Genomic DNA, 13051 nt, shown 5'->3' with positions numbered 1-13051 from the left:
CAAAAATTAGCTGGGTGTGGTGGCAGGTGCCTGTAATCCCAGCTACTCGAGAGGCTAAGGCAGGAGAATTGCTTGAACCCAGGAGGCAGAGGTTGCAGTAAGCCAAGATCAGATCCAGCCTGAGTGACAGAGCAAGACTCCATCTCAAAAAAAAAAAAAAGAGAGAGAGAGAACAGTCGTCAACATAATTCCACTTTATTTATTTATTTATTTTTGTATTTTTGAGACAGGCTGTCACTGTGTCACTCAGGCTAGAGTGTAGTGGTACAATCTCAGCTCACTGCAGCCTCCACTTTTTGGGTTCAAGTGATCCTCCCGATCTCAGCCTCCTTAGCTGGAACTACAGGCGCACCCCACAACACCTGGCACATTTTTGTACTTTTTGTAGAGACGGAGTTTTGCCATGTTGCCCAGGCTGGTCTTGAACTCCTGGGCTCAAGCAATCTTCCTGCCTTGGCTTGCCAAAGTGCCAGGATTACAGGCAAGAGGCACCATGCCTGGTCATAATTCCACTTTAAAAATTATATATATTACTCAGATTTAACATCCAGAAAGAAGAAAAAAATGTAAAGAATGCACACACACAAAGAGAGCAAGAAAGCTGCAGTAAAGGCACATAATTTAAAATCATGTTCCTGGTCTCCAATCTTCTGCAAAGTGAGACACCCTGGGCCCTTTCTTTCACACCTGGCTAGTTACCTAGAATTGAATAAGGCCCCCTTGAGATGCTCTAGCTGCTGGTTCCCTAGGGTTCCCCAAAGTCCCCAAAGGGACATATGACATATAAAATCATGAATCTTTCTGAGTCCCCATAAAACAATGTTATCTGTCCCTCCTCCAATGTCCCAATACACTATTTACAGCTCTTATGACATTTAGTTCAAAACACTGAACAAGGACTTTGATATCTGTGTACCTGTGTCATTATCTCCCATCAGATTGTATGCTTCTAGGAGTAGGGTATGTAGCCCAGAATCAGACCTCAAATACTGGGAAGACCTGAGAAGTCAGCCAGTCCAACCACCTATGTAAAGTCTGAGAGCTCTCCAAAAATTCTCCTCTAAGCAGAGGAGGAAGAACTACCCCCCACTCCACAGTAGCTTGTTCCTTTTTGGAGAAAGTGTAGCTGATAGAAAGTTCTCCCATAAATGGAATGAAAATATTTTTCTCAAATTTTGAAATTTAATCCCCATCTACAGAAAAGATCAAATCTCTCTTATCACAGGACAGCTTGTGAATACTAGAACCTTCATATTTTTCCTTCAATCTCCTAACATAGTGCTTTACACATTTATGTATGTATTTATTTATTTATTTAATTTTTGAGACAGAATCTAGCTCTGCTGCCCAGGCTGGAGTACAGCACAGTGGCTCAATCTCAGCTGACTGCAACCTCCACCTCCCGGGCTCAAATGATTTTCCTGCCTCAGCCTCCCGACTAGCTGGGGCTACAGGCATGCGCCACCATGCCTGGCTGTTTTGTATTTTTAGTAGAGATGGGGTTTCACCATGTCGGTTGGCCAGGCTGGTCTTGAACTCCTGACCTCAGGTGATCCTCCCACCTCAGCTTCCCAAAGTGTTGGGATTACAGGCGTAAGCCACTATGCCCTGCTGCTTTACACATTTAAAAAAAATAGTTAAATAACCTTTCTCCATCACACATCAATATATCATGGGTGGGATAAGGTGGTGTGTTCTCTAAAAGATATATTTTTTCTAATTAATTTTTTATTGATATATAATAGTTGTCCATACTCTAAACGATATTTGATTGTTTTATAATATGGCTTTCACTCTCTGGTTTTAAGAAAAATTGTCAAGAATGCAATAGCCAAGAATCCAGAAATTCAGAATATAAACGCATTCTTCTACCACAACGTTTTCTCACCCCATTAAGGTTTTCTCATGTCCCCTGCAAGCAGTTTCTTTTCTTTTTTTTTTTTTTTTTTTTTTTGAGACGGAGTTTCACTCTTCTTGCCCAGGCTGGAGTGCAGTGGCGTGATCTCGGCTCACTGCAACCTCTGCCTCTCAGGTTCAGGTGATTCTCCTGCCTCAGCCTCCCAAGTAGCTGGGACTACAGGTGCCTGCCACCACTCCTGGCTAATTTTTTGTATTTTTAGTAGAGACGAAGTTTCACTATGTTGGCCAGGCTGCTGGTCTTGAACTCCTGACCTCGTGATCTACCCGCCTCGGCCTCCCAAAGTGCTGGGATTACCAGCGTGAGCCACCACGCCCGGCCCTTGCAAGCAGTTTTTTTTAACTCTGTTGGGATGCCATTCGTGGGCAAAGCTAGATTTGGGACAAGTTGCCCAGCTCTGCTAGGAAGAGTCAATCCTCAGGGGGAAGTTTCTTTTCACCTCCGGGATCCCCTGGGCTTCCTGGGTTGACTCAGGACTTCATACGCAGCCTGGATCTCCAGGAAGTGCCTCTGTGCCTCCTCTGTCTGGTCCAGGTTGTGGTCTGGGTGCCAGACCTTCACTAGCTCCCGGTAACTCCGATGTATTTCTTCATTTGTTGCCCCTTCTGAGAGGCCCAAAACCTTATGGAAACAGAAGATGACAAATTAGAATCCCCCAAGTTGTCAGGGTACCTGGGCCTCTCCTTGTACCTTTGCTAAATCAGGCTATCATATCGCTAGAATTGGCTTCTACTTGCCCATGGGAAAGGTCCAGCAGCTCAGGTTAGAATTCCAGCCTTATAGAGTAATAATAAAAGAAAAAAATTATTTTAGAAAAAAGAATTCCAGCCTTTTGAAACATAGACAAGCTCTAGATCTCATGGCAAGAGCCATTAATCACAACTGCCCATTTTCCAACCTGGAACTTCATATCCCTAGCAAGATCTCTTCCCCACAAAAGATATAAATGTATACATGTCCACCAAAGACATGTACAAGAAAGCTCATAGCAGCTTTATTTATAATAGCCCCAAACCATAAACAACCCAAATGTTCATTAACAATAGAGTGAATAAATTAACTGTGGTATAATCATACAATGGGATACTACACAACAGTGAAAACAAACAATTTACAATTGCAAGTAACAAGAGGAATAATGGCCGGGCGTGGTGGCTCATGCCTGTAATCCTAGCACTTTGGGAGGCTGAAGCAGGCGGAGCACCTGAGGTCGGGAGTTCGAGACCAGCCTGACCAACATGGAGAAACCCCATCTCTACTAAAAATACAAAATTAGCTGGGCATGGTGACGCATGCCTGTAATCCCAGCTACTCAGGAGGCTGAGGCAGGAGAATCACTTGAACCTGGGAGGTGGAGGTTGCAGTGAGCTGAGATCTCGCCGTTGCACTCCAACCTAGGCAACAAGAGTGAAACTCCATCTCAAAAAAATTTTTAAAAAATCAAGAGGAATAAATCTCATAAACATGATGTTGAATGAAAGATGAAAGATGCCAAATACAAAAGAACACATATGGGATGGTTCCACTTACTTGGAGCTCAAGAATGAGCAAACTTGGGCCCGGCACGGTGGCTCACGCCTGTAATCCCAGCACTTTGGGAGGCAAAGGTGGGTGGATCACCTGAGGTCAGGAGTTGGAAACCAGCCTGGCCAACATGGGGAAACCCTGTCTCTATGAAAAATACAAAAATTAGCCGGGTGTGGTGGCACACGCCTGTAGTCCCAGCTACTCGGGAGGCTGAGGCAGGAGAATCGCTTGAACCCGGGAGGCAGAGGTTGCAGTGAGCTGAGATCACACCACTGCACTCCAGCCTGGGCTACACAGTGAGACTCCATCTCAAAAAAAAAAAAAGAAGAAGAAGGAGCAAAACTAATGTATGCTGACAAAAGTCTGAATAGAGATGACCTCTGAAGGTGGGAGTGTAGGCTGAGAAGGGGAATAAAAGAACATTCTTAGTGCTGGAAATGTTCCATCCCTTGATCTGAGTCGGGTATACATAAAATTAGTGCAATTTATATATGTTGTACCTCAATAAAAAGTAAATAATATACACATATATTTTGCCTACTCACTATTACAGCCTCTGTAACCTTTGCCCATTGCACACAGATATCCAAAGAAGCCAGAATATCCTTCCAGCACCTGGCCAACAGACATAAGTACAGTACTTCCACATGAGGGCCACCAGAGCCACCAGACAGGACTGACGGAAGAAAGCCTTACCTGGTAAGCCAGCTGACGCTTCTCATCCTGAAAACTGTGAACAAACTCATAGAGCTTCGCCCACTCCTGGAAGTAGCTGCTGTTGAAGCCAGTCTCCCCCATCAGTAGTCTCCAGATCCGGTAAGGCAGAAGGAGGACAAACTCCATGAGGCGGCCAAGAAGGGGGAAGAAGCTGAACCAATTCAAGAAGGAGCCAAAGGTTTCTGCCACATAGCTGAGGGTGGCAGCTGTGTTGCAGAGGGCACTGTATGCCAGTGGGCCTGTGAAAGCAAGGTAAGCCAAGCCCAGACGGTAGAGCCGCACACTGAGCGGCTCTGATGCCACCAAAGCTTTGTAGCGGCGATGCTTCTGAGCTGTAATGCTGGCGGCCACGCTAATGGGCAGTATGGCTATGGGGCGGCCATAGAAGATAGGTGAAGTGAGAAATGCTGCCCCCAGAGTGTTCTTAAAGTCTGAGGTCTGGTTGCCAACAGCAGCCACCAGCAAGACCCCTAAGCCAACTGCCAGTGGGAGGGCCACAATATAGAAGTTGACCATGGAAGAAAGGCTAATCAGTGCCACAAGGCCAAAATAGATGCCAACTATCACCTGGGCAGCAAAGCGAATGGGACTCAGAGGGGGTGTCACCCCTCTGGGGCTCTGCCTCTGTCCCTGGGCTCTGTTGGCCTGAGCTACAAAGCTTGGGAGCTTCCAGAACTCCCAGAGCCAGCCCAGCCCACCTCCTCCCAGAGTCAGCATCCAGAGCAGGGCGTGGCTGTCCCTTCCCAGGTACAGGTGGTGGAGCCCAGCAGGGCCCCCCACAGCCCAGAGGGCATAGGTCACCAGGAGCCCCTTGGCCATCCTCTAGGGCAAAGGTCTCAGAACAAGTCCGGTTACTCGCAGCACAGAAGTCTCGGGGTCCTCTGTGAGACTCATGGCTGTCATGGCCCCAGAGTTATCCTTAGACCCTAAGAGATGGGAAAAAGTAGAGTCATAAGATGATGTCCAGGCTCGAACACAGCAACCATTTCCCTTTCCAATAAAAGTCGAGTACAGATCAGCCTGAGTCCCCAGTGCTATTTATCTCATATCCCTTGTCCTAGCACCTCAGTCCCATTCTTTACAACTACAGTGACTCCAGATTTACAGGAGAAAGCTGTTTAAATTTCAGACTTCCCCAGAGACCAATGACCCCAAATGACCCATGGGGGGATGTGTGGAGGGGCAGGGCTGCATTGGATGCCTTTCCAAAGTTCCCACACATTTTGAAAGCCTCTGCCTTACCCCTGATTTAACTCCAACTGTGGCTGCCCTCCCACACCTGGCCCAGGCTTTAGCCACTCCCCTGCCTTCCTAACTCTCCAGGCCATGAGATTTTCCCACAGGTCAAACTTGAAAGGGGTCCTGAATTCCCTTTATTAAAATATCCTGGAAAACTACGTTTGACCTAGACCTTGGCACCCCACAATTCAACCACCTCTTTCGGAGGCCGGCTTGGAAAGCCACTCCACAGCAGCTGGACGAATCCTCACAATATCAAACCGGACGCCAAGCGTGCCTGCCAGTGTCCCCTCTATCTGGAGCGACCACAAGCCAGCACCCGCTAGCCCCAAATTAAGTGGCCGTACCTGGGTGCCCCGCTCCCAGACCGAGTCAGACCAATCATTTCCTTTGACCGCAGAGTGAAAATGGCCCGTCTCGCCCTGCTCCCACTTCCATCCAAATGGACTTTGTCTTTTGTGTCTGTTGTGTCACGGAAGTCCGGCCTCCCCAGGCCAGTCTCCTCCCCAGGGCCCTCCCCGACCCCCTCGGGATCACATTCCCGCCTGGGACTCCTCCCACCTGCCCTCGCGGGGAAACTCGGTGCAAGGCTCTGCAGACGCCTGCAGCTCGAGTGGGCTCAGTGCCCAGCCCAGGCCCAGCACCTCCCACACCACGGCACCATGGCCGCCAGGTGGCGCTGCCGCCAACGGAAGGGCGGGTCCGGGCGGTCCCCAGACACCTTGTGCGGGTACCGAGGCACAGCAGCACAGGACTGCCCCTATGGAGGGGCTGCCTGGCAGGAGCAAGGGACGCTCCTATCTGTAGTGCTAAAAAAAGGACAAACTCCTGTAAATGCAAGAATACGTCCTTGATTACCTCTTCCCACCCCCACAAATAGAAAGGTGACTCCTCCCTCACCTCAAGCTGCACGCTCCTCTCTTCACGCTCCGTTGACCTTCAAGACTGGATGGTTCCACCTCCTATTCCCTTAAGGCAGAGACATCCACGGACAGGCTTCAGGGAGGGACACCCAACCCAAGCTGTCCTCAACCCCCACACAGGGCTTGCCTCACCGGCCCACCTCGGAGCCTTCCAGTTAGGGGCTCTGCTTCTGCACCTGAGCCTGAGACCTGAGGAGCCTCCCAATCCAGGGCTGCTCTGTCCCGCGGGCTATGAACCAGAGGGAGAAACGGGAGCAGAGGGTTGGAGGGCAGGAGGCTCGACCAGGAGGGCGAGGCCGCAGCCCGAGGCTCGGGGTAGTCTGCGTTCCTGCGCCTCTGCGCTGCCACGGAGCTGCAATGCAAGACGCCTTCATTTCAATGTCCCGGGCTCCAATCCCGGGTTCTACTCCGTGAACTTGGCTAAGTAATGCAGCTTCTTGGGCCTCAATTTCCTTCTCTGGAAATCTCGTGGATCTCCGAGGTCCCCCAGTCTGGACTTGCGGGGGCTTCGGGGGACGGTCGGCCTGGCGGGTGTCACCTCCCGGCAGTAGGCAGAGCGCTTCCCTCCAAACGCCCTCAGCCCTCATCTCGGCCTAGAGAGGAAATGCTGCTCTCTATATGACCTCTTAGGGGTCACTGAGGGGCCTAGGCTGGGAGGGGCCCCAAAGCAACGCCTCAGACTGCAGGGGAGCGGGGGCGGACAGGAGCGCTGAATAATGAATGAGACTTAATTGGGCCCGCACTGCGAGACGGCGCGCTAAGCTTTGCAAACAGCGCGGGCGGCGGCGGCCGCCGCTGGACAAACAAACTATCTCCCGGCTCAGGTGGTGGGGCGGGGGCGGCAGCCATACAAGGGAGAGGGAAGGGGCTGGCCGCCGGGGCACCCGGGGCCGCAGAGCGCCGCCAGGTTTACTGCCCGAGGAACCCAGGAATGCGGGGCTGCGCTGGCGGCCCAGAGAGTGGGGGTCGGGAAGGGGTTCAGGGGGAAGGAGAGAAGCGGATTGTGCGGGGAGAGCCGGGGGCCCAAGGGCAATGTAAGCGCGAGGAAAAGCTGAAGAAACGAGTAGAGGGCAGAGGAGAGGGGAGAAGTGAGCCAGGAAAAAGCGCACCGGGGGAGGGGCGACGGGGTCAGGGGAGCGGGAGAAGAGCTGTTACCGGGAGGAAAGGGAAGAGCGATGGAGCAACAAGCGAAGGAAGGCGCGAGGGGCCGGGAGAAGAGGAATTGGAGAAGAGTCAAGGAGAGGGATGGGAGGTGACGGGAATAAGAACGAGGGGGCGGCAGGGCGGGGGGAGGCGCCCCTGCCTCCGCCTCGCCCTGCAGCGCTCCCGCCCTAGCGCTCTCTCCAGCCGCCCGCACTCACTTTGTCACAATTACGGGGCCGTCACTCCGCCCGGATTGTTTTCCCCAAATTGTTGTTCTATAAACTGGTGCAGAGTGGGAGGTGGGGGGATCTGACAAACTGCAGCGAAAGGAAAGGGTCTGAGCTGTGGTGCGGGGCGCAGTGGTGCATTTACCCGCAAACTGGCCCCGCGTGGGCGAAGGAATCCAGAAACCCACGCAGGAATTCTGGTTGCTGCCCCAGCTTCGTCGCTGACCCCGCTTTTAACCTTTTTGGCTATTCTCAGCATCGGCTGCCTCGGTTTCCCCAGCAGAGCGTGACAAGGATCGGAGGCTGGGGTGGTGGAGGCGCTTGTAGGTGGGGTCCAAACTTTCCTGCCTGTCCCATTCTGTCTTGTTCTTTACTACCCGGGTCTCCCCGGCGGGGGCTGGGTGGTCTATCCCAGCCCAGCGGTCCTCAGAGCGACCTTGAGTGCCTTCTTCCCCCGTGAGTGAGGCTTCTGCTCTCACCCGGTCTGGGCCATCTCCTTCCCCGCCTGTGCCCTCCGACCCTCTGCCCTGCGCCGCTCGGTGTCCCAGACTTTCAATTCGGCAAACATACGTTGCGCGCCCACTGAGTGCCAGCGCTGAGCCAGCCTCACCCCGTCGCCTCTCACCTGCCACCCGCCCCTTCCCGGCCGGCCCGGCCTGTCGGCTCCGTGACAGCAGCCGCCGAAGCCCTGGCCCCGCGGGAGCGGCCGGAGAGGAGCCGCCGCATGGCTGGCTCCGACACTGGCCTCCCCGGCGGCTCCAGGGGCAACGAAGGGTGGCGGCCGCTGAAGCGAGACTGGAGCCTGCCGGGGGAGTTGGCAGGGCTGAGCGGGGGAGGGGGAGGCCGTGGGCGGGCTTCTCTCTGGTTCTCTAAGGCCTGTCGTTCTCATTCCGTCGCCCTCGGGTCCCGCCCGGGTCCCGACCCCTCCTGGCTTCGAGAGCCTGGGACGTGGTAGGCTCCCCACGCTCCCTCCCCCAGCCCAGGTGATTTACACGCGGGCTCCGCGAAGCGGCCGCTTCCCAATCAGGAATATCGACCCCAGGCGGGGCCCCCGGGCCGCATCGATCCCTCTAAGGCTCGGGATTTAAAAATGTCAAATTTGCCTTTTCCAGGCGGGCGGAGGGGGCGGGGGCCAGGAGGAGGGAGGTTGGGAGGAGGGAGGGACAGCAGGGCATCGACCAGGCTTCTGTGCCCAGAATATGAAGTGACCCGCGCCTGCCCGAGCCCTGACACGGTGTGACCATCCTTGGGTTAGCAATCACCTCTGGATGGGGGCAGGAAGAAAGCCCTCCTCCTTCTCCTACTCCAGTGTCCGTGGAGTATTCTGCTGGGCTGGTGTATTCTTAGAGACAAGAGCCCCAAGAGGAAAAAAGAGAGAGCCCCCCAAAATGTAAGAAGACAAATTTGGAAGATTCCTAAATGTGGAAATATGCAGACACAAAGGAGGGTACAAAGGCTGGGCACCGTGATTCACACCTGTAATCCCAGTACTTTGGGATGCTGAGGTGGGTGGATCACCTGATATCAGGAGTTCGAGACCAGCCTGGTCAACATGGTGAAACCCTGTCTCTACTAAAAATTAAAAAAAAAAAAAAAAAAAGCCGGGTGGAGCCTGTAGTCCCAGGTATTCAGGAGGCTGAGGCAGAAGAATCTCTTGAATCTAGGAGACGGAGATTGCAGTAAGCCAAGATCGAGCCACTGCACTCCAGCCTGGGAGACAGTAAGACCCCGAAAAAAAAAAGAAGACGTTTACAGAGATAAAGATACAGAAGCTCCAGGAGATACCCTAGCCCCAAGGAACAACAAGACAAAGGGAAGTGGTCTTGCTGAACAAAACAAGGGGCCAGAGATCCAGAGTCAGCCCAGCTCTCTGCTCTGTAAACCCAGGAGGTTCAGGGCTGGGAGGAGGCCAGGTTCAACTTCTTGGTGTTTTTGAGAATGAGGATTGAGTGTGGAGACCAAGCCAAACTGAAGAGAGTTATTATGGAGATGAATTAGAGTGCAATTAGCATTATCCTCCCAAGGCATAAACTAGTAATTAACTTGGACTTGAGACCCAAAAAGTTAGGGTCTCAGAGGCTGCTAGTACAGGCTCCAAAGAGATAGGCTGCCTTGGAGGTCTGAAGGTCAGCCTCTCTCTTCTTGAGCATCACACAGGCATCTGCTCAACATCTACCAACTCCTCTCTGGCCACCACCAGCCTAGGGAGGCCACATGGGTTGCAGATCACATCTTACATTTGGAGACCTCGTGTATGTGTATGTGTAGGGGTATGGGCTAGACAACTCTGGCAGTAATCACTTTGTTCCCCAGGGCACAGCAACTAGGTGTCCAAACTCTGGCAAAAAAAAAAAAAAAAAAAAAAATCCACTACTTTCAAGACCCTTGGTGTAGAGATGTTAGTGGTGAAGGTGCTGGAAGGGAGAGCTGTCCTGACCAGCACTCTCACAGTTAACATCTAGCACCACCCCCACCCCCCACCCCAGCAGCACACCTCAGCTGTCACTGTACGCACTGCCATTTCCTCCATAACTGGAGACAGAGCTGACAGCCAGCTGGGGGGTAGTTGGGAGACGGACACACAGGGAGGGGTGGTGGCTCATCCTCAGACGGGAATCTCACACCTCCACTGACAAAATCATACTGACACATGCCTGGTACTGACACACACAGTCACTGACCCCCCACGTGCGATCCACACTCCTCAATCCCTGTCATACACACCATCTCTGAGTGCACAGTCACGCACAATTTCTCAGAGGTCAGGCCGAAGCGCCTAGTCTTGAGACCTGCCTAATACCCTTCCTTGACATCTCAGACCTTAAATCACCTAACCCCAGAAGAGGGCTTAGGTCCCCGCCCTTGCTTCCCAGCCAGGGCCAGCTCCAACAACTGGGAGGCCGAGCTCAAGGAAGTCAAGTCCCAGGGTCAAGGCGAAGGACCGGGAGCAGATGGAGCAGTGGGACTGTTAAACGCTTGCCTTAGCCCCCTCCTGCTACTGGCCTCTTTCCCGGCACGTCCACTCACAGCCCGCCCGGCCCGCCACCCGCCTGTCAGTCTAGTAATGAATGCGCGCTCGGGGCCCCGGGCCCCCCTGGTGTCGTTCATCACTGCCAGCACGGCCCACCCCTCTGCCTCCCGCCGGGAGGGCTAAGCGGCCGGGGCTGTGAGAGCCCCTCACCCCCCATCTCGACCACTAATTGTCAGATTGAGATGTTGATTTGTCAGCTGGGAGCTAGCGCCAAAGAATCTGCAGTAAAACCTGGACTCCTTGAACTCCCTCTCGGCTCCCCTCAGGTTCGCCAGGACTTGGAGCCTTTTTTGACTGGATGTGGATTGGTTGGATTTCACTGAACGGAGCGGGCATAGAAGCGCAGTGTCATTCAAAGCCGGTAGGAGGCGCGCCAGGCTAGAAACCCCTGGTTTCCCTAGGAGGGGTCGCTCTGGGCTTGGTTCCATCTGTACCTGCCGGACCTCTAAGGCTTGGTCCCCAGCTTCCCAGCAGGGGGCGCCCTGGACCCCGGGCCTCCGGTCTCGGCAGCTTTTGTTCCCTCTTCCCCACTGGGAGGCCCCAAGCCGCTAGCCCCAGTTTCCCTTCGGGGAGCGCCCGGGGCCATAATTCCCCACCCTTCGGCAAATGCCTCAGGCCGCAGTCCTCCACTGCCCCGCAGGAGGCGCTCCTGCCGCAGGTCCGCCATCGCCCTGTCCCGGGCGCCTAGGCTGCAGCTGCAACCCGCCCTCTCCCGGGCCGGGCCCAGGAGCTCCCTGGGCGCCCGGCTGAGTGACGGGCGGCCGGTGATTATGCGGAAGGGGGAGCGGGGTGCGCCGCGGGCGGCAGCGCTGACCCTTCACATTTCCGATCCGCCGGGACCCTCATCCATCCGAAGCTGCTCTTTGTCTGGCCGCCTAATTGCCGGCGGACAGGATGGATGGCGGGACCGACAGCCGCGGAATCCCTAATAAAGGCCGCGGCCGCCGGGGAGGGAGTGCAGGAGGGAGGGGGAGCAAGAGGGAAGGGATGGAAGAAGATGTGAGGAAGCACCGGGCCGCGGTCTCCGGCTCCGAGGCGCTGCGCGCGGCGCTCACTGAAGTCCAGCTCGCCTGGGGTGCTAGTTCGGGGTCCAGGCCCGGGTGCGGTGGGTTGGGGCTCGTTAAGTATCCTGCTCGTCAGAGAAAAGCTGGGGACCCCAAGCAGAAAGAGCATCCTAGGGCCTTCCTCGCTTAGCCAAGCCCTCGAGACTTGGCGCTTAGCACTACCTCCTTGTCTCTGGGCTCTAATCAGCCTGCGCTCCTACCTCAGCTGCCCGCACCCTACCCGCCTCCTTTCACCTGTGGGTCTCCCAGACCCGGAGTCAATATCCCAGCGGAGAAATGAGGGGTCTGACAGCTCTCTGTGCAGCCGATCTCCACATTTCATTAACTGGAGGCTGGAGCTGGCAAGCGGTGGAGGCAGAGGGGGGCATAAAGGGAGGTGGAGGAGTCAAAGGCTAGGAACAGCACCTGGCCAGGGGTGGAAGGCTGCCGAAGTAAGTCAGCAACAGCTCTGGCCTGACAGACACCTTGGAAGCAGTCTTTACCCCTCTCCGGGAAGCCAGGAGCTTGTCTTCAGCCCTGTGGACCCTGGTGCGACACTTTGAACTTAAGGTTGCACTGAGTTTTGGTGCCAGAGGCACTGGCTGATGAGTGGGAGCCCTGGGCCTGGCCCTGATGGCAGAGGCAGGCGGGTAGTCTCTGCAAGGAGGCAAACCATGAGCAGGTTCTTGGGCTGGGACGGTTTTCCCAGCTGCAGTCGGAGAACAGCCGGCTTCAGGCTTCCCTTTTGTCCCTTAAGCAAATTTTCCTTGACTCGCTTCGTTTTCCTTTGCCTCCCTTTTCTCTGCCCTCTCTTCCTCCATCTGGACAGTTGTTCTCTGAAACTAAATTTGGCCATCCTTTAGCCAACAGTTGAGCACCTGTTGGGCATCATGCTTAACAGTGTCAGGGTGGGGGTTGGGGGATACACGGAGCCAAGACCCAATCCTTTTGGCCTCACATACAAAAGTCTCCCGGAAGCCATTCAAATCTCACTGCCCACTCCTGGCCTGCCTCTCTCACTCTTCCACTGCCTTGGGTGCCATTGTCTCCTCTAGGGAACTGAGAAGGAAGCCAGGAGGTCATAACTCTAATTCCAGGACTATCCCTTACAGGGTGATAACGGACAAGCCATTTCCCCTTTCTGGGCCCCAGTTTTTTTACCTTTAAAATGGGGACAATAGATCTAACTAAAGAGTGCTGTGAGAATGCAATGAGAAGTTGCATGTTAAAGCCCTAAAATACAATAAGGACTCAATAATGTTGTTTCCCTTTCCATGCCATCC

The 13051-nt window shown here is 54.1% G+C and overlaps 1 protein-coding gene across 1 annotated transcript; it reads right to left on the bottom strand.

The window, feature by feature from the left end:
• Nucleotides 1-1937: 1937 nt before the first annotated feature.
• On the bottom strand, nt 1938-5861 carry DNAJC22 (DnaJ heat shock protein family (Hsp40) member C22). Its single transcript, NM_001133879.1, is given in 3 exon segments — nt 1938-2539; nt 4142-5088; nt 5749-5861. Coding segments are annotated over 2 exon segments (1026 nt in total). The 5' UTR covers nt 4982-5088; nt 5749-5861; the 3' UTR covers nt 1938-2353.
• Between the last annotated feature and the right edge of the window lie 7190 nt (nt 5862-13051).

The sequence above is a fragment of the Pongo abelii genome, chromosome 10, assembly GCF_028885655.2.
Source record: "Pongo abelii isolate AG06213 chromosome 10, NHGRI_mPonAbe1-v2.0_pri, whole genome shotgun sequence".
NCBI lineage: Eukaryota > Metazoa > Chordata > Mammalia > Primates > Hominidae > Pongo > Pongo abelii.
Note: the sequence above shows the minus strand (reverse complement) of the source record. Positions and strands in the feature narration are given on the sequence as shown.